General features: G+C 38.2%; 3 protein-coding genes and 1 non-coding gene across 4 annotated transcripts; 3 read left to right on the top strand and 1 right to left on the bottom strand.

The window, feature by feature from the left end:
* The first annotated feature begins 611 nt into the window (after window positions 1-611).
* Window positions 612-2,322, top strand: LOC125591706. The gene is made up of 4 exons (XM_048766384.1): window positions 612-821; window positions 890-1,222; window positions 1,310-1,663; window positions 1,761-2,322. Exons 1-4 carry the CDS (start codon window positions 612-614, stop codon window positions 2,040-2,042), a joined length of 1,179 nt encoding a protein of 392 aa, XP_048622341.1. The 3' UTR covers window positions 2,043-2,322.
* Window positions 2,323-3,076: 754 nt separating this feature from the next.
* Window positions 3,077-4,687, top strand: LOC125591956. Its single transcript, XM_048766895.1, has 2 exons — window positions 3,077-3,105; window positions 3,184-4,687. The coding sequence occupies exons 1-2, from the start codon at window positions 3,077-3,079 to the stop codon at window positions 4,685-4,687; spliced, it is 1,533 nt and encodes a 510-aa protein (XP_048622852.1).
* Window positions 4,688-5,605: 918 nt separating this feature from the next.
* LOC125591707 lies at window positions 5,606-7,057 on the top strand. Its single transcript, XM_048766385.1, has 2 exons — window positions 5,606-6,034; window positions 6,351-7,057. Exons 1-2 carry the CDS (start codon window positions 5,930-5,932, stop codon window positions 6,963-6,965), a joined length of 720 nt encoding a protein of 239 aa, XP_048622342.1. The 5' UTR covers window positions 5,606-5,929; the 3' UTR covers window positions 6,966-7,057.
* A 1,956-nt stretch (window positions 7,058-9,013) lies between these two features.
* On the bottom strand, window positions 9,014-9,085 carry TRNAT-CGU. Its single transcript has one exon. It is a non-coding gene; the product is annotated as a tRNA-Thr (tRNA).
* Between the last annotated feature and the right edge of the window lie 16,422 nt (window positions 9,086-25,507).

Genomic DNA, 25,507 nt, shown 5'->3' with positions numbered 1-25,507 from the left:
GGGCTGGGAAGTCGAGGCTGGTGTCACAAGTACGTGTGGCGAAGACTGCAGCTGAGAGAATAGCTTTAAAACCGAGCAACATCCCATCCCTTCAACTGTGGAACACTTGGGTTAAGAGTAAGACTACCAAATCTTTCACAGTGAGTTATCTACAACTAAGTAAGTTTCATCCTTAAAGGTCATGTCTGATGGATATAATCAATGTCATATTTATATTGTAGGAAACGAGTAACAAGTACAGAGCGATGAGAAGAAATCAGATTCCTCACACCACCAGCCGCAAAGGAATGCTTCGTTTAGCTGATGATATGGTAAAAGAGTAGTCAAACATCTACATATTGTACATCAGCTTGTTAGATTAAAATGGTAGTGAGATATGTTTGTTTTCATATAGAAAAAAAAGAGTAAAGACCCAAGTAAGGTGAGTAGATCCAAGGTTTGGATTGCGGGACACACTCATGCTGATGGCAGACCTGTGAAGCCCCAGTTTGCTGAGACTATTGTAAGCATTATGGAAGTTGTATATTGTGTATAGTTAATAGACTATGGCAATGAATGATTTTGTGTTTAAATGATTGTATCAGGAACAAATACAGTCACTTGACAGTCGGATGGACTCCACATCAGCTGCTGATAACATAAGGGAAGATGCTGTGAGCAAGGTTTTGGGAAAAGACAAACCTGGACGAGTAAGGGGCTTTGGTAGAGGGATTACAGCTAATAAGCTAGCATATCTGCAATTTAGAGACGCTAAGATTGCAGAAATGAAAAGTGAGATTGAAGAGTTAAAGGGGATGGTGCGAGAATTAGCTGAGAAGAAGGTAATCCTTTTCATTACCTTTGGTCAATTAGTTTTAAGACATTTACGATTTCCGTTGCCTTTTCTCAGAAAAGTAATGTTGATGCTGAAACATCTGAGAGTAGTGGTGGATTCAAAGAAGGAGTCAGAGTACAAATACTGGATTGGATTGAATCAGAGGATGTTGTTGTTGGTGAAGGAGAATTCTGCTCTGCTGAACCGAAGTACAAAATTGGTCGTATACCAATTGGTCCTAATGCAGTGGCTATCGTAGTTAAGTATGCACTAAGCGCATCAGCTTCACTCTGGAGGCCTACTACGGATGTGTTAACTCTTGATGAAGCTGTGGGATACAAGATATCTTGGCCAATGGATAAAGTGATTTTGGATAAGGATCCAAACTGTTCTGAAGATTTATCTATGGTAAATTTTCAAATCTTGTTTTCTTCTTACAACAATTGAGTCATCTCTAATCATTACTAAAATTTCTAATTTCAAATCTTGTTTTAGCAAAGCAAGGAAGGTGAATATCGAAGATGCAAGATATATGATTGGACCAATGATGAGGACGAGGTCATTTCTGAAGGTCTCGTGTGCTCTTCAAAATCCAAAGACATGGTTAACAACATACCTCTGGGTCCCAATGCTGTTAGTGTCGAAGTAGTGAAGGTGTTCAATGATCAAGCATATTTGTGGAGGCCAACCGCTGATATGTTCTTGATTGGTGATGCACTTAGCGAGAAAATAGCATGGCCAGTCCTAAAGGTTGAAGTCATGCCTACACCCGCTACAGAAGTAACACCAACTAAATGTGCAGGGAAGAAAATAGCATCACCTTCGAAGCCAGCCAAGAAAAAAGCAGTGGTATAAATGAAGTTAAATTTTTTTATTTGCCTGATGATTGATGTTGCGTCCTTGATTGATGTTGGAACTTGCTTCTGTCATCTTGTTTGAGTTGTAGAGTCCAGGCAGCACTAGTTCGACCAGAAGTCCGAAGCAGAAGTGCACTCTCTTGGATTGCAACAACTCTGGACGTAAGGTAGCTGAAGGAAGGGTAGCTTCAACGGATCCGAATGAGTTGTGCCACTTTGTACCCCTAGGTCCAAATGCAAGCAAGGTGTGGATTGATGTGGCTAAGATCGGTGATGCAAAAGTCTGGAGGCCAAATTCAGAGATTGAATACATATCTGATGCAATGGGTTCGGTTGTGGCATGGCCAAATGACAAAATCAAGTTTGTCTAAAATTGTCGTCTGAAACATTTTTCAAGTTGGTTCTCATCGGCTATGTATTTCTAGTGTGTGATCGAATGTTTAGGTACTTTTTTACTCGGTTGAAATCATGTATGATATTATGTAACAGTTAGCAGACAAAAAAACAAAAATTATGTGTTATATTATGATATAAGGTTATGTGTGAAAATGTTTAGCTTGTTAACCCCTATACCCTTAAGTGCATAATTTTACATTAAACCATAAGCTTTAAAAATTAAATCCACAGACGGGAAGACCAAAAATTAAAATCCTATACCCTAAAGTGAAATCCCTAAACCCTAAAGTACAAACCTATACCCTATACCCTAATTGTACTTGATTTCACAATTTTGTTCATTCTTAAAAGGATATTGTAATCTTAATTTCACAAAACTGATTAGTTATAAATTTTATAAACACTCATTTGTTCAAACCCTATACCCTAAAGCCTTTGTACATACAAATAAGTAGTAGTGTTTATGAACATATGAGCTAGATTGATCAATCTTATAAAAGCTCACATAAAAAATTTATATTCATACAATTTTTTTTTGTAAAATTGGAAAACTGAATATTTGATTTTTAAGATTTAATTTAATTTTTTTTTGCTTCAAAATCATATTTATATATTAATTTCCAGATTTCAAACGAAATTAATACCTTGAGCCAATAAGGAGTAACCTCCAAGATTGCAGACTGGCAAACCATATGCCGATGGATGTGTCTTCCCAACTTCAATCTTAGCCATTCTTTTTATTTTTTGAGCCAATGAGGAGCAACTACTAAGATTGCACTCGGATTAATCATAGACCGTCCGATTTCTCTCCAAATCTTTGATCACAACCGTTCATTTTTTTTTGTCTCTGTTTGCACTCGGAAAATTTCAGAACACAACATCTCTCTTTCTGTCGAAACTCCTTTCTGTCTCGCGATCTAAAATCGAAAAAACCCTAAAGAAAGCACATGTATCTCTCGAGCTAAAATCAAACCAGCTGTTCCTGTATTCGCCGATTGAAAGTAAGCAAATGGATAAGTCGTGGATTTGGCTTCCAAGGTATAACCTAAAATCCCTCGATCTCATTTCTACTCGCCGATTGAAATAAAGCTAACTTCTTTTGTCTGATTCTTGTAGGAATAGCCACGAGTATTCAGAAGGAGCAACTAATTTTGTGAATTCGTCCGCAAAAAGATTGGGAAGTCTGTCTGAAATGCTATGCCCTTGTAGAGACTGCCGCAATCTGAGCCATCAGTCACTGGATAAAATTGTGGAGCATTTGGTGATTAGGGGTATGGATAAGAAGTATAAGAGTTCTCGTTGGAGTATTCATGGAGAAAAAAGAGATTCTGCAGAAGACAGTGTTCTTCAATATGAAACAGAGGCGTTTGATTTGTTTAAGACAATATTCTCCATGGACGAAGGTGGTCCAAACCCGACAACTGACAACGAAGACGATGAAGCACCAGAGGAAATTGAGTTTAAGAAAAAGCTCAGAGACGCTCAAACGCCATTATACTCGGATTGTCTCAAGCACACAAAGGTTTCAGCTATCATGGGACTTTACAGATTCAAGGTTAAAAGTGGTGTGTCGGAGAACTACTTTGATCAGCTGTTGGTTTTACTTGAGGATTTGCTACCTGAAGACAATGTTCTTCCCAAGAGTTTAGCTGCAATCAAGAAATTTCTGAAGATCTTTGGGTTCGGCTACGACAGTATTCATGCTTGCAAGAATGATTGCATATTGTATAGGAAGGAGTATGAGAACCTAGAAAGCTGTCCAAGATGCAAAGTTTCAAGATGGGAAATGGATAAGCACAGTAATGAGTTAAAGGTGGGGATTCCGGCAAAGGTCCTTAGATATTTTCCAATCAAGGACAGGTTTAGGAGGATGTTTAGATCACAAAGGATGGCTGAAGATCTGCGTTGGCACTATACCAATGCCACTGAAGATGGTACAATGCGGCACCCTGTTGATTCTATCTCTTGGGCACAAGTGAATGCTAAATGGCCAGACTTTGCTGCTGATCCACGGAATCTTCGACTTGGGATTTCTACAGATGGGATGAACCCTTTCTCCATGCAAAGCACCAATCACAGCACATGGCCAGTGTTGTTAGTGAACTATAACACGCCTCCAACCATGTGTATGAAGGCTGAGAATATAATGCTGACTTTGTTGATCCCTGGTCCTACTGCTCCTGGTAACAACATTGATGTTTACCTAGCACCACTGATAGACGATCTAAAGGATTTGTGGGCTGAGGGTATTGAAGTGTATGACTCATTTGCGAAGGAGAACTTTAATCTCAGAGCCTTGCTGCTTTGGAGTATCAGTGACTATCCAGCCTTAGGAACACTGTCTGGATGTAAAGTAAAGGGGAAACAAGCCTGCAATGTATGTGGAAAGGATACACCTGCAAGGTGGCTTAAGTTTAGCCGCAAGTTTGTCTACATGAGTAACAGAAGGAGACTACCGCCTGGCCATCGTTACAGATATAAAAAAGCTTGGTTTGACAACACTGTGGAGGAAGGGAATGCTAATAGGATACAAACAGGCGCTGAGATATATGAGACACTACAAGCTTTTACGAATGATTTTGGTAGACCTCTAGAGAAGAAAAAAAAAGGAAAAGACTAGAGTTGGAAGATGATGAGAGGTTACAAGAAGAAGAGTGTGAAGAATCAAATGAACTATGGCGGTGGAAGAAGAGATCAATATTCTTTGATCTACCTTACTGGAAGGTAAACTATAGTAACTGACCTATATTATCTGATTACTGGAAGAAGAGATCAATATGTCTAACAGTTTCTTGTTTAATGTGTTAGGAGTTGCCTGTTCGTCACAATATTGATGTTATGCACGTAGAAAAGAATGTGTCCGATGCTATATTGTCTCTGTTGATGCAAAGTGCGAAGTCAAAAGATGGGTTGAAAGCAAGAAAAGACTTAGAAGATATTGGAATCAGAAAGCACTTGCACACAGAGGTGAGGGGAAAGAAAACATACTTACCTCCTGCTGCCTACTGGTTATCGAAGAGAGAGAAGACCATTTTCTGCCAAAGGTTAGCTAAGTTTAGAGGCCCTGATGGTTATTGTGGTAATATTGCGAATAGTGTTTCAGTTAACCCTCCAAATATTGGTAGTTTAAAGTCGCATGATCATCATGTCTTAGTACAGAACTTGTTACCAGCTGCATTAAGAGGGTTGTTACATAGGGGTCCTAGGATAGCCATAAATAGATTATGCAGTTACTTCAACAGGTTGTGTCAGCGCATCATTGACCCAGAGACAGAGTTTGTGGAGACAATGTGTCAGCTGGAGCGCTTCTTCCCTCCAGCCCTTTTTGATATCATGTTTCACCTTCCACTACATTTATCAAGAGAGGCACGGTTGGGAGGACCAGTTCACTTCCGATGGATGTATCCCTTCGAAAGGTTTGATCAACATCTCTCTTCAATATATCCACTTCCCACAATGATGTTTGACTAATATTCATATTTCCTGAGTTATAGGTACATGAAAACACTAAAGGCTTTTGTTAAGAATTATGCAAGGCCAGAAGCATGTATGGCTGAGGCGTATTTAGCTGGAGAATGTGTTGCATTTTGTTTAGAGTTCCTTAAAGAATCAGTACCAGTTCAAGAAGCAGTTAATCGTAATGAAGATGTTGAGGCTGATAGAATGGTGGTTGAAGGCCGACCTCTGCAGAAGGGTATAGAGGTTACCCTGTCAGATAAAGATAGAGACATTGCACATCGATATGTGCTAATGAACATGGCATCTTTGGATCCCTTTCTTGAGTAAGTAATTCTCTATGTTTCTTCTACTTGTTTTACTCATAATTTCATTTTCATATACTGTTGTTTAATTTAAAATCAGGATGCATTTGGAAGAGTTGCAAGCTAAGGATGCTCGATTGGCTAAAAATGAAACTTTGTTATGGAAAAACCATACTGAACACTTTACAGAATGGCTTAAAAATAAGGTTACAAACTCCAAATTTTTTCTTGATTATTATTGTAAATACTGGTTAGCTTGTTTGGTGATGACTGGTTAGCTTGTTTGGTGATGACTAGTTAGCTTGTATCATGATGCCTGGTTTGTATCTTGAAGAACATGTCCATATTTTAGCGAATTGATGTCTGAGTAGCTTATAGCTTGATGAAACTGTCTGGATTTTTAGTATTTTGATGACTGGTTAGCTTGTAGATTGATGATTGGTTTCGTGGTACATATTATCATGTTTTGATTATAATTTAAGTACCTCGGCTTGATGATAATCCTCTGATTTCCTGCGGCAGATTCATTTAGACTCAAAAGATAGTCATTCTAAGGAGATAAGGTGGTTGGCATTTGGACCAAGAAATGTTGCTTTAGCACATAAAGGATTCATCATCAATGGCCAACGGTTTCATACTGATGCGGTCAAGCTGAAGACACAAAACAGTGGAGTAACTTATGAAGCCTTTAGCATGTGTAGATCAAGTGCAAGAGATATGAGACAGGTCGCGGATATGATTACATACTATGGAGTGATAAAGGAGATTTTGGTCATCGACTATCACATGTTCAAAGTGCCACTCTTTAGATGCAACTGGGCAAACACAGCGAATGGTGTGAAGGAAGAAGATGGCTTCACTCTTGTTAACCTTGATATGAACCAATCAGCGTATTTGAAAGATCCATTCATTCTACCTTCTCAAGCGAAACAGGTTTTCTACTCTAGGGAGGATGATGCTTCAAATTGGTATGTTGTTATGAGAGCACCACCTAGAGGTTATCATGAGTTGGAAACAGAAGAGGATTTAGGTGGTGCTCCTTTACCTGTCCAAGAAGTTGATGATATGAGTGATGATATGGATGATGATAGTGTATATGTTAGGGATGATTGTGAAGGTTTATTAGTGGTAGATTGATGATATGTTGTATGCTTGTGTGATGGTTTGTATGAATGTGATAATGCTGTGTTATGGGATTTGAATAATTATATTGATTTTTGGAATTTTAATAATTTATATTGTTTTTATTTCATATTTTCGAATTAATTATTTAAAAATCAATTCAATAATTATTATTAATTAATTTTGGGATAATTATAAAACTAATTAATAACACGAAACATTTGCTATCTTTGCTACTAGGAAAAATCAAATTATTTGGTTCTAATAACATTTATTAAACGTTATTATAAATACTAACAATTGCGAACACAAAAGCGCTATTGTTATACACTTAGTAATAGCACAGAGGAAAATCGCTAGTAAAAGGGTTGGACTTTTTATAACGGGTGATGTCAGAGCGTCCAAGGAAACGCTATTAAACCAAAATGATAGCGCTTTTCGTCCGCTATTACTAACCACATTTCCTGTAGTGTGTGCTACATGAGACGACTAGACTCTGAATGTCTTCGGAGAAAGACCCTAAAAGCCACGACTTTATGACCTGATCTGTTTGGAACCAGGTGTGGTGGTCTGGGTTTGGAACCGGAGTCGTAGTGCCGTTGATTCCCGGAACTTATAACGTCGGAGTGGGCTGAAGTATTTCGCCGGTGACGAAACCAAGAAGTCTCTGACCATTGAGAAAAGCTTCAAACTGATTTTTCCATAGAAGGTAGTTCCTCTCTGTGAGTTTTACTGTAACTGAGTTCACTATCTTGAGTGAAGGCGGATTGTAGAGTTCAAGAGCTTCCATGGTGCTCTGATACCATGAAAGTTGAAGAAATAAGTTTTCTGAAAATGCAATTTCTATTTCTTGTTTCTTAAGCTTTTACAATGTCTCAATACATTCTTATATATTAAATGATGAAAGGCCTAGTTCTCTATTGACGTGTCATCATCCTTCTTCTCCTAGACATCCAAGGGTTTGAAATGAGTTGTACAGTTCAGGACCACTTCTCAGTTTAGTACACTCAGTCACTATCCTTTTTCCTTTTCTCTTCTCTTCGTCAGCTCTGATTTTGTCTTCATCTGTTGTGACCGTTGAAGAGTTCCGTTGACTGGTCTTGGGTTGGGCCTGAACTGACTTCGTGGGCTCTATGATTTTGTCAAACAAAACTGCATCGTTTTGAGCTTGATGTTGTGACTTGTTGGTTACTTTTATACCAACTACTACTTAAGAGTTAAGAGTATATTTGGTTTAGAAACACACCTTCAATAATGGGTCAAGGGTCTCTAGCTAAGATATACTTTCAACCTCTTTTACACCGGCAAGTCTCTCTAACTAAACTTTGTGATCAGTTTAGCGGTAGCAGCCGGTTTTTAAACGCGAGGAAGAAGATGTCCGCAGTCTGATATTTATTCCACACTTGTGTTCTATAACTATCCGTGTAGTCTCTGCACTGAGAGAACATTGAATATCCTTAGAGGAGCTAGAAAACGCTATCCCAAGCGAGCTTGTTGCTAATGATTTGGTCATCCTCTCCCCCACACACTCAGTGTGTCTTCTGTGAAACCTGCAGACATAATATTTTGTGTAGCCTTCTTACATAGCGTGAACAGTAACAAAAAGTAATAAAAGCAAGCATTGGAACAATAATGCAAATTTTCTCTTAGGCCATGATTATCCCTGTGTTTCTTAGTTTTAAAAAAAAAAAAAAATTAAAAAGCAAACCAATCGCGGGCCGCCACGTGTCAGTGGGGCCCGCGAACAATGTAAGAAACTCACTAAGATCGGTTCTTAATTAGTAATTTTTGTAACCGATCCTTAAGGGTTTTGTGGGGGTCCACGCACTAAGAAACCCACTAAGGACCCCAGATAATCATGCTCTTACTGATTTCATTTTATTCCAAAATTTAGATGAGCAGGAAATGATTAGAAAGATATACCTTCTTTTATAAGAGAAGTTATGTTGTATTCTCCGCCTATCATAAAACATAAAATCAACAGCTGCATCTTCTTTTCCACCAAAAGGATATTACACAATGCAGGCGACCTGTATTGAAAATAAAAAACTTCGGCCAAAATTAGCCCCCGGCGAGGATCGAACTCGCGGCCTTTCGCTTACGAAGCGAACGCAATACCACTATGCTACGGAGGCTTTTGACACATGAGTATGTGTTTGCATTTACGATTTTGCTCAAGGTGGTCAAAATGTCTAACATGTGATGTGAGTAAAATAAATCAATAGTTATTATCATATTAGGCTATTTTAACGTACACTTAACTTAGCATATTGGTCAGATTAAGACTGTTAGCTAAGCTTTATTTTGAATATATATATAGAGAGAGAGATGAGATTTCAAAGTACACTTAACTTCCTCTTGTGAGCAATGATTTAAACAAGAGGTTGTCAAGAGTTTGAGGGATCAAAGGAGCCTACTCGTCGAGCCAGTCCAAGCTGAAATCTTTTTACGGCTGGCTTCGATGGTAGTCTCACAAGATCATCACAGTGACCGATTGTGAGATCAGACAAGCTTGGGAAGATGTGCGTTGTATGGAATGCCGTCTGATCTGTTAGTTTATAATTTAGTTTGGTATGATTACCTAATTAAATTATAAAGTAACTGTAAACCCAATGGGTGCGTTTGTAAAGTCGTGACGTGTGGGAAAAGTGACGAGTAGTTTCTTACGGTTACATAAGAAGTCTATAAAAGTGACAATGTTGTCTTATGTAAATTTTGTCAATAATAAAAGAGAAATTTTCCAAATGTATTTTGTTCTCTTTATTTTGTCCAACATGGTATCAGAGCTTTTAAGATTCAAGGGCCGATTGAATCACAAAAAATAGCAAAAATCTGCAAAGAGTTCTAGAAGAAAAACCAAGGAGCTAGTGTATTAAGATAATTGTTATCTTAAAAACACAAGAGATGTGTGCGGTGATGGAGAACGGTGTTTCCAAATCAACCAACACCAAGAAAACGGGACGTCAAAGGAGATGTGATGGTGATCAAAGGAAGACACCAAGCGAGAAAGGAGGCTGCTTACCTAAGAGAAAAAGGGAGCAGGAACCGGAGAAGACGTGACGAAGATCACGCGCAGCACAAGATGGGAAACGGTTATAGAGATAACCGAAGTGTTGGGAATGTCCTAAAATCATTTGTACTTACTCTTGTTAGTCGCAACGTCAAGGTTTGACGATCATATAAAATTAGGTGGTTATAATGTTTTGCTAGAAACCGCTTATAATCTATTGGTTAAGAATATGTTACTAATTTTATATGATCCTAAAGGGTCACACACCTAAGCAGACTAGATCAATAATATTTAAGGTTTAAAGTAATATGTTATATACAATATAAAATGTTATATGTACATATACATATGTGTTATGCTCGTCTGCACATAAATGAGAAGAATGATTAATGTAATCACTTCTTAAATTGGGCTGAGCCCATTAACCTTTAATTAGGTTATTGTACGTGCATTATATAATGACACAAGGTGTTGTGTTGATGATTGAGTTTGGCCGTAACCTAAATATTAAATCAAAGGAGACGAATTGTTCGTTGAGAAGATCTCGCGGCACTAGCATCCCGTTTCGATCTAGTATGTGTGCGTGTGAATACCGGTAAAGGCACGACGTTTGAAGTGCTTGAAACCTTGGCTGTTTTATTTATTGTTCCGTTGCAAAACTTTCAGGTATATTCGAGATTCTAAGATCTAGATTTATTTCAGTACTGACATGAGATTCTGGGCAAACCGAATTCATAGATTGATTTATAAATAGTTATAAACCGGTATGAATTCCAACAGTGGTATAAGAGTCTGCTTGTATAATATTAAAATAATTTAGATAAACAATTTGTGTATAAAGATATACATGTGCATTTAGGACTGTTAATTAGTTTGTTTGATTTGATCAAATCTGATTAGTATAATTGAACGAAACTGTTCGTTGTGAACAAACGTGTATAATAGTATATACGGTTTCGTTGATAGTAACTTATCAATTAGTGCATTTGTTTATCGAATATTTTATTGACTTTTTCACGTAATGCAAGTATGTGACTTGAAGTTTTATGTGCATATGTAATAACTGATTACTTGTGTAAGTAAAATACGTATTTAAAATACCCATATTATATTAAAATGCTGATATATATATATATATATTTATAAGATTGATTCAATTCAATCATATTAATCTTTTAACAGAATTAGAAATCTAATTTGATTAGAATCTAATTATAAAGTTAAGATTATCTAATTAATAATTAATAATTTTTGTTAGATTAAATTAATTTAATTATTTATAATTCAATTAAAATATATATAAGATATATATTAGTTATATTTATATTTTATATTAGATATAAAATTTAAATATAAATTAAAATTGAATTAAAATTTTTTCCTCAATTAATTTCAAGTATTTTTGATGTCTACCCAATCTTATCAACTATCAAGGCTCGTTTCGTTGTAAGATGGGCTTGCCAAAGCAAGGTGTTTGCAATTACATGAGTGAGGTGGATGGTAATGGTTACCATGTGAAACAAGATTGGTTTACTTGACTAGGCTATCAAAACGGTTTTGGGCTTAGAGACATAGGTTAGATAAGATATAAGATATCGTCTGACAACCAAGAATTATATTGGATATAATTAGCAAAGTGTTGCTTACCTAAATAGCTTTATATTTGGGCGATGAGCCAAAGCTCACTCGGATTTTAGTGAAATATGAATCTTGGATTATTATATTCATTTGAGGAAAATGTTTTGAATATAATATGAGTTTTCTTAATCGTTTAGATTTCTCCAATTCCTGAACATCATATTAATATTCCTATTCTTCTATTCCACAAATGTCAACTCCCCACAGTTCATTCTCATTGCGATATGTCCTTGAGAAGGACAAATTGAATGGGTCAAACTTCCTTGAATGGTATCGAAACGTGAGAATTGTTCTCAAACAGGAGAAAAAGGACTATGTCCTAGAAATGGTTCTTCCTGAAAAACCTAAGACCAATGTCCAACATGCTGAAAGAAATGCTTATGATAAGCATGTCAGTGATAGGGTCGATGTGTGTTGTCTTATGTTGGCAACCATGAACTCAGATTTGCAGAAGCAATATGAGAACATGGATTCACCAATTGACATGATCACTAGCCTGAAAGGTATGTTTCAGGAGCAAGCTCGAACTGAGAGATACCAAACGGTTAAGTCTCTCATTGAGTGCAAGCTACCAATAGATGGTCCAGTTAGCCCACATGTCATTAAGATGATGGGTTATATTGATAACTTGGCTAAGCTGGATTGTCCTATCAGCCAAGAGTTGGCGACTGATCTCATTCTACAGTCATTCCCGTCAAATGATCAGTTTGTTATGAACTACAACTTGACAAAGACTTTGACTGAGCTGCATGGAATGCTTAAAACAGCTGAACCCAATATCAAGAAGGATACCCCAAATTGATGCGGCCATCAGATCAGCAACTAAACCAGAGGTCAACCCAAAGTCCTACTCAACCAGCCAAGGCGCCAACCAGGATATACGTGCCCTAAACATGCCATATCTTAAAAACCAGGAGGGTTTAAATGACGAGGATAATTTTTATGGTTTCTACACTCAAGAAGGAGTCCAGGCCAATTGGAATTGGGCCAAAATATTCGCGGAGAAAGAAGTTATGAATTTTACAAGTCAGCGGTTTCTCAGTCCGTCCATCTGCGAGTATGCGACTTTAGAAGAGGATTCAAGCCCCCAAAGAAGAAGCGGCCTGAATTAAAAACGATCATAGGAGTCAAGAGGAGTTTATTAGCTTTCCATAAAGCCCAAGATCTCGAGAAATGGCCAAGGAAATTGGAAGATATGATCAATTTCCTAAAACCGGCCAAACCAGCTCTACACTTGCCTTATTTGGAAGATCCGGGATTCACATCAAACCAACCTCAAGAATGGCAGCCAGGAGACCTTATAAGTCATTCAGAGGCACTCCAAAATATCTTAGGAAGCACCATGCCACACTGGATCAGGTGGATCCCAATTAAACCAAAAGATCAAGCCGGTTTGCATCAATTGACCAAACCGATATTATTTAAGGAATGTCTTCTACTCCCTCAGTTTGGTTCGACCCAAACGTATATATGGAATCCAGGACATAATCTAAACCATCCAGAAGACATCCAAGAAGTCCTCAGCTGCACCAGCACTCAGGAGATCAGGCGGATCTCTCTTCCCATCAACCTTCCATATTTGGCAGCAACTACACTAAATGCTTTGAAGAAGTCTCTACAGATATTTATTCAAGACCAACGGCCATATTCTCCATCAAGGCAACTCAGAGACATGTCAGGAAGACTTCTTGACCGTGTCTACATCCAGAAGCTGTCCAGATACAAGATCATCCAAGATTCCTTTGTGAAGGCACAAATCAAGCTAATGGCTAGTTCTCATGGAGCCATCAAAGCCATTGACTCCAAGCATTTTATTTAGATTTATTTTCTTTCTTTAGTTCATTTTCAGACTGTTAGAGAGTCCTTGGTCGAGCCTATAAAGTTCTAGTCTTTGTTTCATTGTAAACCACCCCATTTTGAAAGTAATAAGAATTATTCAGTTTTTCTAGTTTTCTTAAAACTATTGTTCTAAGTCTTTTGGGTTTGTGTGAAGCAAATCCAAAGCACCTTGACTTATCAAGGCTCCTTTCCATTGAGTCTTGTGATACACATCCAGTAAGCAAAGCACCATCTCAATCCACTTCTGTCATCAACTGATTAGGCTGAGAGTGTCACACGACCAGCAGCCTAATTCCATCATATCCTTTGTTTATTTATCTTATTTTGTTCTTAGTATAAACCTCATCTCATTGCATTTGCATTTGTTTCAGGTTTGCATCTCAGATTCCATTCATATCGCCCACCCGATCATATATTTGGTCGATCCATCAAGCTTCCATCATCCATCTTGCCAACCCTGAATCCCAGCCTGTAACATTTGGTATCAGAGCCCAAGCTCCTGAATCTGGTCACTCTATCCTTGCATCATTCATATTTGCTTGCATTTGTTTTTTTTTCATCATAAACCGAAAATCCAAAAAAAAAACTGTTTCTTTGTTCAAGTTTTGTTTCTGCATTTGTTTTTGTGTTCTTTCTGTTCATCCTCTTAAAAGCCACGAAAAAGAAAAGAAAAGGTTTTATTTGATTCATTTAAAATCGAAAATCCCAAAAGAAAAGTGTTTGCATTCATTAGTTTCCATAAAAGAAAATCCCATAAAAAAATGATGTTTTGAATTTGTTTCCTTTCCATTTGCATCCATAAACTTAAAAGCCAAAATAAATAATTCTCAGTATTTTCATACCATTTCTAGTTGTCCATTTCGTGCTTGCATCAAGAAAATCAAATAAAAATATTGCATCTTAGTTTAAATCATTTTTGCATATTGTTGGTTAATTCTTGCATAATTAAGAAAAAAAAATATCAGCATTAGTTTGCTTTCCATATTTTCTTTTCATTTGTGTTCATTGTCATTTAATATAGTTTAATTTCGATTTTACATTCAGAAAACCAAAAGAAAAATTATTGATTGCATAGTTATTTCATATTGGTTTATATTTGCATAATTCTCGGTTTAGTGTAAATTGCATCATTGCATTTGTCTTAATTTTGGTTCTACCAAAACTTCCCATACTTTCGCTTGATCTTTGAGATTGTTTTCAGGAAGCAATGGAAGAGGAGGGACACGGCCAAAACCTAAGGGCTACATTGAGCCAACAGTCCGCAGCTCTACAAAACCTCCAAATTAAGATTGCTCAACTGGAGAAAAGAAATCAGGCACAAGGCCAACGACCCCAGCAAGGAAAAACAAGATGTGGAGATGCACCAGGGGCTGTATATGTCGAGCCCAAGCCACCAGATCCTTCAAGGATCAATCAGACTCCAACTTCTAAAACCCACAACCCTTATGTTGTTAATATTCGGTTTGATTATAACTCTTTTGCTGATAAAGTTGAACTCTTTAAATTTTCAGGAAAAAGTGGGAGAGGAACCTTGATGAATGGTTTCACTTCAACAACGTCCTGAAGAGAGAGAGGCTAGCTTATGCTATTGATCAACTTAGAGAAGAAGCCTTTGAATGGTGGGTAAAAGAAGAAGATGATAGACGGTTTTACAAGGAGCCAACTACCAAAACGTGGAGAGCTCTTAAGGAAGTCGTGAGGGATAGATTTGTACCAGACTTTACAAGTTCTGAAATCCAGGAACTTTGTCCAAGGAGGTATCCAACTAATGGTTCCAAAGGAACAAGAAAAGTTGTGGCACAAGAAGGCCAAGGAGTCTTACCTAAAGAAGCCAACTTTCAGCCAAACCAGGGGCACGCCATTGTCTATTGCTTAGACCAGAAGAGTGACATCCCAGAGGCCATGAAGATGAGTAAAAGTGTCGGCCAAAACACTTTGATCAAGTCCAAAGAAAAACAAGAGCATGCTACTATGCAAGTAAAGGCTAAGGTAAGTCCTATACTTGATGATATTGTTCATAATCTACCACTTGTAAGATGCACTTTTCTTTGTCCAAGAGTGTTATTACAGGTATTAAAGAGTCTAGATCCCACGGAGATGACAGACTAAGAGCAAACCTTCTAATGGACCAGAAGGAAAAGCAATCAAATTTGCTTAAAGAAGCAAAACCAGTAATAAAAGTATCAAACCAAGGTAAGTATCTAACACATCCTTTAGCTACTGGTTTAAACGTGAATCTTCTTGGTACAGGGGTACCAGATGAGAGCCATATGCTTACTGAGGTTACAAGGACCAAACCATAACATGATCTCAATCAAAATCCACACCACAAGTGGAAACCGAAATCTGAACAAAAGATTGTTCAAGTGCCAAAACCTGAGATAAATTTCACTATAGATCACCATGATATTATTAATTCCATGACAAGATTAATGCACTTGTCTTGTCCAAGGAAAAGTGAAATAATTACAGGAAACCAAGGTGAGTACAAGGCAAAGAAAGAACAAGAAGTTCTTGCTGCCACAACTGATTTAAGGGTTAATTGTTCTATGTTTATATCATTTTATAAATCCCTTTATTTTGGTATAATATACTTGTCTTTGCCAAGATGTTTTGATCCAGGGATAAGTCAAGAGGAACATAAAAACCGAGCTGAGCTATCAAAAGAAGGTGATCATACCAACCAAGATTGAAAGTTGCAAGAAAGGCAGCCACCAACCCAAACTTGCCCAAGGAAGAATATCATTCTTCATCATGCTAAAGCATCCAAGGTAAATTCGACCATAACAAATTCTGTTTATGAAACTACAGTATCAGATATAATTCACTTGGTCTTTTTCCAGAATGTTGAAAAATTTTCAGGTTGCATAGAAGAAAGCTTCAAAGAAATCCCACCGGATAATCTTTTGTTACTAGGAGGATCAACCCCAAAGATGGTCAGAACCGAGCCTACTAGGAGTATGAAGAACCATCCACTGAAGAAAAGAGGCAATTCCAAAGTCCATAGCAGAGGCGTGATCATATCCTATTTGCTGAAAGAAGAGCCACCTGATGCACAATCCATCCTCAAACCGAAACAATATCAAGGTAAGACCTTAGAATCTCAAAAGAATATGAAAGCTGACTTTCTCTATCTTGGTGCAGGTTATCCAGTTTCGAGGTCGAAACTTTGTCAAGGGGGAGGGTATGATGCGGCCATCAGATCAGCAACTGAACCAGAGGTCAACCCAAAGCCCTACTCAACCAGCCAAGGCGCCAACCAGGACATACGTGCACTAAAAATGCCATATCTTACAAACCAGGAAGGTTTAAATGACTAGGATAATTTTTATGGATTCTACACTCAAGAAGGAGTCCAGGCCAATTGGAATTGGGCCAAAATATTCACGGAGGAAGAATTTATGAATTTTACAAGTCAGAGGTTTCTCAGCCCGTCCATCTGCGAGTATACGACTTTAGAAGAGGATTCAAGCCCAAAGAAGAAGCGTACTGAACCAAAACCGATCATAGGAGTCAATAGGAGTTTATTAGATTTCCAGAAAGCCCAAGATCTCTAGAAATGGCCAAGGAAATTGGATGATATGATCAATTTCCCAAAACCGGCCAAACAAGCTCTACACTTGCCTTATTTGGAAGATCTGGGATTCACATCAAACCAACCTCAAGAATGGCAGCCAGGAGACCTTCTAAGTCATTCAGAGGCACTCCAAAACATCCTAGGAAGCATCATGCCACACTGGATCAGGTAAATCCCAATTAAACCAAAAGATCAAACCGGTTTGCATCAATTGGCCAAACCGATATTATTTAAGAAATGTCTTCTACTCCTTCAGTTTGGTTCGAACCAAACGTATCTATGGAAGCCAGGACATAATCTAAACCATCCAGAAGACATCCAACAAGTCCTCAGCTGCACCAGCACCCAGGAGATCAGGCCAGCTGCACCAGCACCCAGGAGATCAGGCGGATCTCTCTTCCCATCAACCTTCCATATTTGGCAGCAACTACACTAAATGCTTTGAAGAAGTCTCTACAGATATTTATTCAAGACCAAAGCCATATTCTCCATCAAGGAAACTCAGAGACATGTCAGGAAAACTTCTTGACCATGGCTACATCCAGAAGCTGTCCAGATACAAGATCATCCAAGATTCCCTTGTGAAGGCACAAATCAAGCTAATGGCTAGTTCTCATGGAGCCATCAAAGCCATTGACTCCAAGCATTTTATTTCGATTTATTTTCTTTCCTTAGTTCATTTTCAGACTGTTAGAGAGTCCTTGGTCGAGCCTATAAAGTTCTAGTCTTTGTTTCATTGTAAACCACCCCATTTTGAAAGTAATAAGAATTATTCAGTTTTTCTAGTTTTCTTAAAACTATTGTTCTAAGTCTTTTGAGTTTGTGTGAAGCAACTCCAAAGCACCTTGACTTATCAAGGCTCCTTTCCATTGAGTCTTGTGGCGTCCTCAATCCCCCATCCTTCCATTCCAATTCGTTTGCCAAGCTTGAGAGTGATACACATCCAGTAAGCAAAGCACCATCTCAATCCACTTCTGTCATCAACTGATTAGGCTGAGAGTGTCACACGACCAGCAGCCTAATTCCATCCTATCCTTTGTTTATTTATCTTATTTTGTTCTTAGTATAAACCTCATCTCATTGCATTTGCATTTGTTTCAGGTTTACATCTCAGATTCCATTCATATCGCCCACCCGATCATATATTTGGTCGATCCATCAAACTTCCATCATCCATCTTGCCAATCCTGAATCCCAGCCTGTAACACAAATGTTCTTATGGTACAAGGGGGTAACAAGTTTAAGAAACAAGGTAAGAACAAAGGAAAGGGTAAGTCAGGCTAGATTGCGAATCCAAGCAAGCTTGATCCTTCTCCTAAGTTTAAGCCTGGTCCTTCTAATGTTGATAAGTGCCATTATTGTAATGGTTCTGGACATTGGAAAAGAAACTGTGGGAAATACTTGGAAGATCTGAAAAAGAAGAAGATTTCTGAAACGTCATCTTCAGGTATTTATGTTATAAAAGTAAATGTTACTATTTCTGATTCTTCTTCTTTGGTATTTGATGTCGGTTGTGGTGCTCATATTTGTAGAAATATGCAGGGCCTAAACAACAGTAGAATCTTGAAGAAAGGACAAGTGGACCTGCGTGTGAGAAAGGGAGCAAGAGTTGCTGCATTAGTTGTAGGAACATTTCATTTGTCTTTGTCTTTATGCATGGTTTTGGAAACTAAGAATTGCTACTATGTACCTGCTATAAGCAGAAATATTATTCATTGTTTGATTTTGGAAAGATTTCATTTCGATTAAAGACAATCGTTGTTTATTTAATCATTGTGATATGGTAGCGGTCCATAAGAGAATGGAATTTATATTCTAGACCAAAGCATGCATGTTTATAACATTAGTACCAAAAGATTCAAGTCTAACGGCACGAATCAAACTTTCCTTTGGCATTATCGTTTGGGAAGCATAAGTTAGAATCACATTTAAAAGCTTCATAGTGATGGACCTTTAAGCTCATTTGATTACAAATCACATGAAAAATGTGAATCTTGTTTGTTGAGTAAAATGACTAAAGCTCATTTTGCTGGAAACGGTGAAAGAGATAAAAAGTTATTGGAACTTATACATATTGATGTATGTGGACCAATGAGTATAAATGTTAGAGGAAAGCATCAGTACTTCATTGTTATGTTTATTTAGAAACATAGGTCTGAATCTTTTGAAAAGTTCAAAGATTTTCAGAATGATGTATAAAATAAGTTTGACAAGAAAATTAAAGCTCTTCGATCCGATCGAGGTGGAGAATATTTGAGTTAATGATCATCTGAGAAAATGTGGAATTGTTTCACAGCTCACTCCTCCGGGAACACCACAGTTGAATGGTGTTTGAAAGGAGAAACCGAACTTTATTAGATATGGTTCAGTCAATGATGAGTCATGCAGATTTTCCATTACCCCTTTGGGGACACGCTCTAGAAACTTCTGCGTTTACGCTTAGTAGATGTCCATCAAAATCAGTCGAGAAGACACCATATGAGATGTGGACTGGAAAGGTTCCAAATTTGTCTTTTTCTGAAAATTTAGGGTTCTGATGCTTATGTCAAACGTATGTTTACTGATAAGCTTGGACCCAAATCTGACGAACACTACTTTATTGGTTATCTTAAAGAAACCAAGGATTATTACTTTTACAACCCCACCGAGAACAAAGTGTTTGTTGCTCATAGTAGTGTTTTCTAGAGAGAGAATTTCTTTCCAAGAAGAATAGTGGGAGTAAAGTACAGTTCGAAGGAGTTCGAGAAATGCATGAGGTTCTTTTTCAATAAAATACATGGGAGTAGTTTCACATATTCTTGGAATAAGAATCTATAGAGATAGATTAAATAAGACTATTGGATTATGTTAAGATGTTTATATCGATAAGGTCTTACATAGATTCAAGATGCATGATTCCATGAAAGGCTTCTTACCAATGTCTCATGGCATAACTCTCAGCAAGATTCAATGTCCTTCGACACAGGATGAGCGAGAGCGCATGAGTAAAATCCCATATGCTTCTTCTATAGGATCTATCATGTATGTTATGATTTGTACTCGTCCAGATGTTGCATATGTTTTGAGAATGACGAGTCGATACCAATCTGATCCATGTGAAAGTCACTGGACAACAGTCAAGAATATCCTCAAGTATTTGAGAAATACTAATTAAGGATAAATTCTTGGTCTATGGAGGAATTGATGAGCTTGTTGAAGTGGTTACACTAATGCTAATTTTCAGACTGACAAAGATGATTTTTGATCACAGGTTGGTTTAATCTTTCGTCTCAATAGATAATGGTGGGTTGGAAGAGCTCCAAGCAAAGCACCATAGCATAGTCTCAATGGATGCAAATGTTGTTGATCCATTGACCAAGCCTCTTCCATGGCCTAAGTATGAGAGTCATACTGCAGCCATGGGTATTAAGTATCTTAAGATGTGGTCTTGATTTTAGTGGGAGGCTTTATGTTTATGATATGATGTTCATATTGACATACATTTGATTATGTATTCAAACAAATGAAATTGTTTCAGATTTATTTGATTATTGGATAATTAAATAAATGTCCCAAAATAATTTATATCATTCTTATAGGTCATCAAGTATGTGACTTGATCATGAAACCCTATAAGTGAAAGATGCTATAAATTATTGACGTCCCTAGTCAAGGTTGTTAACGTGGGATATTAATGACCATGAATGGCTAGTATGTGAGGTGATTGATGACTAATTTTTATGGAGTCATTCAATATGTGGTATTGAAGTCAATCACGTGGATATGTGTTAGAGAACACATGATCAGACTGACCCTCTATGAGAACTCTACAAGATTGTTATATGAGTGTCATAAGAGTTTCTCATTGCGACTATAGAGTATAGTCCTTAGACCTGAGTTCGTCATGATTCTTTATTTATGGATTAGTTCACTTTGACCTTGTCAAACGTCAGCCGTAACTGGTGATTATAAAGGCATTGATTAGGTGTTCTATGAAGTTTGTAAAGAATAGGGATGGAACAAGATGAGATTTGTCCCTCCCATATAACATGAGATAAATATCTCTGGGCCTATCAAAGATTTGATACTGAGAAATGCATGGCCATGCTCAAATGAGGTGAATGTCAGTCGTTTGTTTGATCAGTATAAATCGGAGTTTGATAAACGTGATCTAGCTTAATAAGAATGACACTAGCTCTTACTATGCTGAGATCGAGATATAAAGACAAAGGGATTATAAGAATAGATGATTCTAGTACAAGTGGGAGATTGTCGGGAATGTCCTAAAATAATTTGTACTTACTCTTGTTAAAGTCGCAACGTCAAGGTTTGACAATCATATAAAATTAGGTGGTTATAATGTTTTGCTAGAAACCGCTTATAATCTATGGGTTAAGAATCTGTTACTAATTTTATATGATCCTAAAGGGTCACACACCTAAGCAGACTAGATCAATAATATTTAAGGTTTAAAGTAATATGTTATATACAATATAAAATGTTATATGTATATATACATATGTGTTATGCTCGTCTGCACATATATGAGAAGAATGATTAATGTAATCACTTCTTAACTTGGGCTGAGCCCATTAACCTTTAATTAGGTTATTGTACGTGCATTATATAATGACACAAGGTGTTGTGTTGATGATTGAGTTTGGTCGTAACCTAAATATTAAATCAAAGGAGAAGAATTGTTTGTTGAGAAGATCTTGCGGCACTAGCATCCCGTTTCGATCTAGTCTGTGTGCGTGTGAATACCGGTAGAGGCATGATGTTTGGAGTGCTTGAAACCTTGGCTGTTTTATTTATTGTTCCGCTGCAAAACTTCCAGGTATATTTGAGATTCTAAGATATAGATTTATTTCATTATTGACATGAGATTATAGGTAAACCGAATTCATAGATTGATTTATAAATAGTTATAAACCGGTATGAATTCCAACACGAAGAAGACGATGGAGGGAACATCGCAACAAATGATTCCTATATCCGATAGGGATGAGTACGATATCTGGCGTACAGATGACGAGCATCGTCAGACCAGAAAACTGGGAACGGTGGTGAAACAAAGGATTCGGATCGACCGTTGATGTGATGTATGTAAGAAAATACACAACACATGAAATCCTACTGCTGAAAAAGACAAAGTAAGGCGAATCAACACTAATGAGAGTGGTGTGGAGCCTTTCGTTAAAGATGACTACACGGGAGAGGCCGCATGTTGAAAGAAACAGAGCAAGCCTACTCGGCACAAGAAAGATATGCTTACCTACAAGTGAAAGGAAGCATTAGCGGTTGTAGAGACTGTTGAATATGGAAGATGATCTTATTGATAGACTGAACATCAACATATATACATGATCGAGAGCAGAGCATAAGGAAATAATATATTGTGCATTTACAGAGTAGTTAATGTTGTATCAATCAAGGGGATTGAGAGTATATCTTAACATGCCCCCTCAAGATGGAGCACCGTTGGTGAGTCCAATCTTGATAGTCATACTGTTGAAGCGAGCGCGGGAGAGAGGCTTCGTCATGATATCAGCTAACTGATCGTTTGATGAGACATGTGTAACTCGAACAAAGCCGGACTGTACTTGTTGACGAACGAATTGATAATCTAGAGCTAAGTGCTTCATCCGAGAGTGGAAGACAGGATTTGCACTTAAGTATGTAGCTCCTTTGTTGTCTGAGTAAATGGTTGGAGTGGAAGTCAACTTGATCCCTAGTTCACGGAGTAAGGATAACGTCCAGCATACCTCAGCTGTCGTGGAGGCGATCGATCGGTATTCGGCTTCAGTAGATGACCGAGCCACGCCTGTTTGTTTCTTGGAAGACCACACAATTGGGTGTTTGCCGAAGTAGACAATGTAGGCTCCTGTTGATGTATAGTCATCTCGATTCCCTGCCCAGTCGGCGTCGGTGAATGCGTGGAGAGATGGTGTGTTTTGTGATGAGAAGAATATACCTTTGTGTGGAGTGCCCGCCAAGTAACGCAGTATCCGCTTTGCAGCGGCCCAATGGTCAGTGCGGGGAAGGTGCATGAACTGTGAGAGTTTGTTGACGGCGTAGGCAATGTCTGGTCTGGTGAGTGATAAATATTGGAGACTTCCAATGACGGCCCGATACTCTGTTCCTGATGGTAGTGGGTCACCACTCTGAAGTGTTAGTGTCGTTGATGAGCACATTGGGGTAGGCATCGGCTTCGCATCCGACATCTTTGTCTTGTGAAGAAGATCTGCAATATAACGAGTTTGTGTTAGGTAAAGGCCTTGTGAGTTACGTTGAACTTCCATGCCTTAAAAATAAGATAGTAAACCAAAGTCTTTAAGAGAGAAACGAGCAGAGAGAGATTGAATGAATTTGTTTAGGATATCAGTGTGGCTTCCGGTGATGATCAAGTCGTCAACGTAGACGAGCATGTAGAGGATGATGTTGTTGTGATTGTAGATGAAGAGAGATGCATCAGCTAATGAATTTTTGAACCCGGACTGAAGGAGAAATGTCTTGAGCTCATTGTACCAAGCCCTAGGAGCTTGCTTGAGCCCATATATTTCTTTGTGTAGTTTACACACCACCGTGGGGTTTGATGGATCTTGGAAACCCGGTGGTTGAGTCATGAACACATCATCCTCAAGCTTGCCTTGCAAAAAGGCATTGTTGATATCCAGTTGTCGAAGAAGCCACTGGCGTGAGACAGCAATACTAAGAACTTGTCTGATTGTTGCAGGCTTTACAACTGGACTGAAAGTGTCATGGAAATCGATTCCCGGCCTTTGATGAAACCCCTTAGCTACAAGACGCGCTTTGAATCTGTCAACCGCTCCATTTGGTAGTCTTTTAATTGTGAAGATCCACCTGCATCCAACAATATTAGAAGCCATTTCAGGAGTGACCAGAGTATAAGTTTTATTTCGAAATAAAGAATCTATCTCAGCCTGCATTGCAGCTCTCCACCGAGGATCTTTGAGAGCTTGTGCAACTGATGTAGGTATTTTGTCTCCGTTGGCTGTTGGACAGTGGCGTGAAGGTTGAGCTTGTTATCAGGCTTGCGGGTTCTAGTGCTTATTCGTGGGGGTGGCTGTTGTGGTGCTGCAGGTTGTTGCGGTGCTTCAGTTTGTTGAGTCGCTGAAGTTGCTGCAACAGTTGTTGTTGAAGGTATTGTAGTAGGAGAAATCGCATCAGGTACTGCAGTAGGAGCAGGAACTGGATTGGTAGTTGCTGGAGCAGGGATGGGTTGTGGTGATTGCACTGGTGGTTGATATCTCTGAGTAGGCGTTATGGTTGACGGCCTAGCAGGTGTCTCCTCTACTTGTGCTGGCCCACTTGATGTGAGATTTCCTGCGACACTAAAGGGAAAAACATTTTCATGAAACAACACATGACGTGAGGTATAAATCCTCTAGTTAGTACGATCAAGACAAAAATAAGCCCTCTGTGTAATGGAGTATCCTAAGAACACACAAGGTGTTGAGCGAGCATCAAGTTTGTTAGATGCATATGGCCTGAGCCAGGGGAAACACAAGCAGCCAAAAACTTTTAATTTTTCAAAGTTTGGAGTCTGAGAAAACAGAATTTGAAATGGCGACTTGAGTTGAAGTAGAGGTGTAGGCATACAGTTAATTAAGTATACTGCAGCTGCAAATGCATAAGTCCAATATGACCGAGGCATTGAAGCATGAGACAGTAGAGCTAAGCCTATTTCGACTATATGTCTGTGGCGTCGCTCAGCTAGTCCATTGTGCTCAGGGGTGTGAGGTGGAGTTGTAAAATGAGAAATCCCATGACTAGCTAGAAAACTCGAAAGGCCAATGTACTCACCACCATTGTCAGTGTACAAGGTCTTAAGTTTGAACGGAAATCGATTTTCAACTAGAGATCAAAATTTTGAAAAAACTTCAAAAACTTGAGACTTTTGTTTCAAGGGATAAATCCATGTGTATCTTGTGAAATGATCCACGAAGATAACATAATATTTGAAACCATCTACTGAAATTATTGGTGAAGTCCACACATCAGAAAAAACAATATCAAGAGGATGATTAGATTGCAAAGTTGAAGTAGAAAACGGTAACTTGTGCATCTTATTGATAGAACAATCATTGCAAGGCTTGTCTAATAAAGCGTTTGATGAAACTGGTAAATGAAAAGCAGAAACAATATGTTTTAAGATAGGAACAGCCGGATGGCCTAAACGAGAATGCCAATCTGAGAGAGTGGTTTTGATGGTGGAAGCAAACGCAAGAGATGGACGATGGGAGGAATTTGGAGTTGGCCACTCGTATGTTCCATCTTTAGGCTTGCCTTCCAGCCGAAGGTTTCCCGTTTGGAGGTCTCTCACCTGATAATAAGTTGGTGTAAAGGTCACAGAAACGCCGTTAGTTGAGCAAAGTTGAAAAACAGATATGAGATTTTTTGCAAGTGAAGGAACACATAGAACTTTAATAAAGAAGGGACGAGTGTAAGTGGGAATAGAGAAAGAACCGGTGTGTGATATCTGGAGACCCA

Source organism: Brassica napus, chromosome C8 (assembly GCF_020379485.1).
Source record: "Brassica napus cultivar Da-Ae chromosome C8, Da-Ae, whole genome shotgun sequence".
NCBI classification, from domain to species: domain Eukaryota; kingdom Viridiplantae; phylum Streptophyta; class Magnoliopsida; order Brassicales; family Brassicaceae; genus Brassica; species Brassica napus.
This window is presented reverse-complemented; position numbering and strand designations above follow the sequence as displayed.

Excerpts from the sequence above, each read along its gene's own strand:
- LOC125591707 (XM_048766385.1), top strand. The coding sequence starts at position 5,930 with ATGCATTTGGAAGAGTTGCAAGCTAAGGATGCTCGATTGGCTAAAAAT. Across the intron at positions 6,035-6,350 it reads CAGAATGGCTTAAAAATAAG|ATTCATTTAGACTCAAAAGA; the intron begins GTTACAAACTCC and ends TTCCTGCGGCAG.
- LOC125591706 (XM_048766384.1), top strand. The coding sequence starts at position 612 with ATGGACTCCACATCAGCTGCTGATAACATAAGGGAAGATGCTGTGAGC. Across the intron at positions 1,223-1,309 it reads GTTCTGAAGATTTATCTATG|CAAAGCAAGGAAGGTGAATA; the intron begins GTAAATTTTCAA and ends ATCTTGTTTTAG. Across the intron at positions 1,664-1,760 it reads CAGCCAAGAAAAAAGCAGTG|AGTCCAGGCAGCACTAGTTC; the intron begins GTATAAATGAAG and ends TTTGAGTTGTAG.
- LOC125591956 (XM_048766895.1), top strand. The coding sequence starts at position 3,077 with ATGGATAAGTCGTGGATTTGGCTTCCAAG. Across the intron at positions 3,106-3,183 it reads TCGTGGATTTGGCTTCCAAG|GAATAGCCACGAGTATTCAG; the intron begins GTATAACCTAAA and ends TGATTCTTGTAG.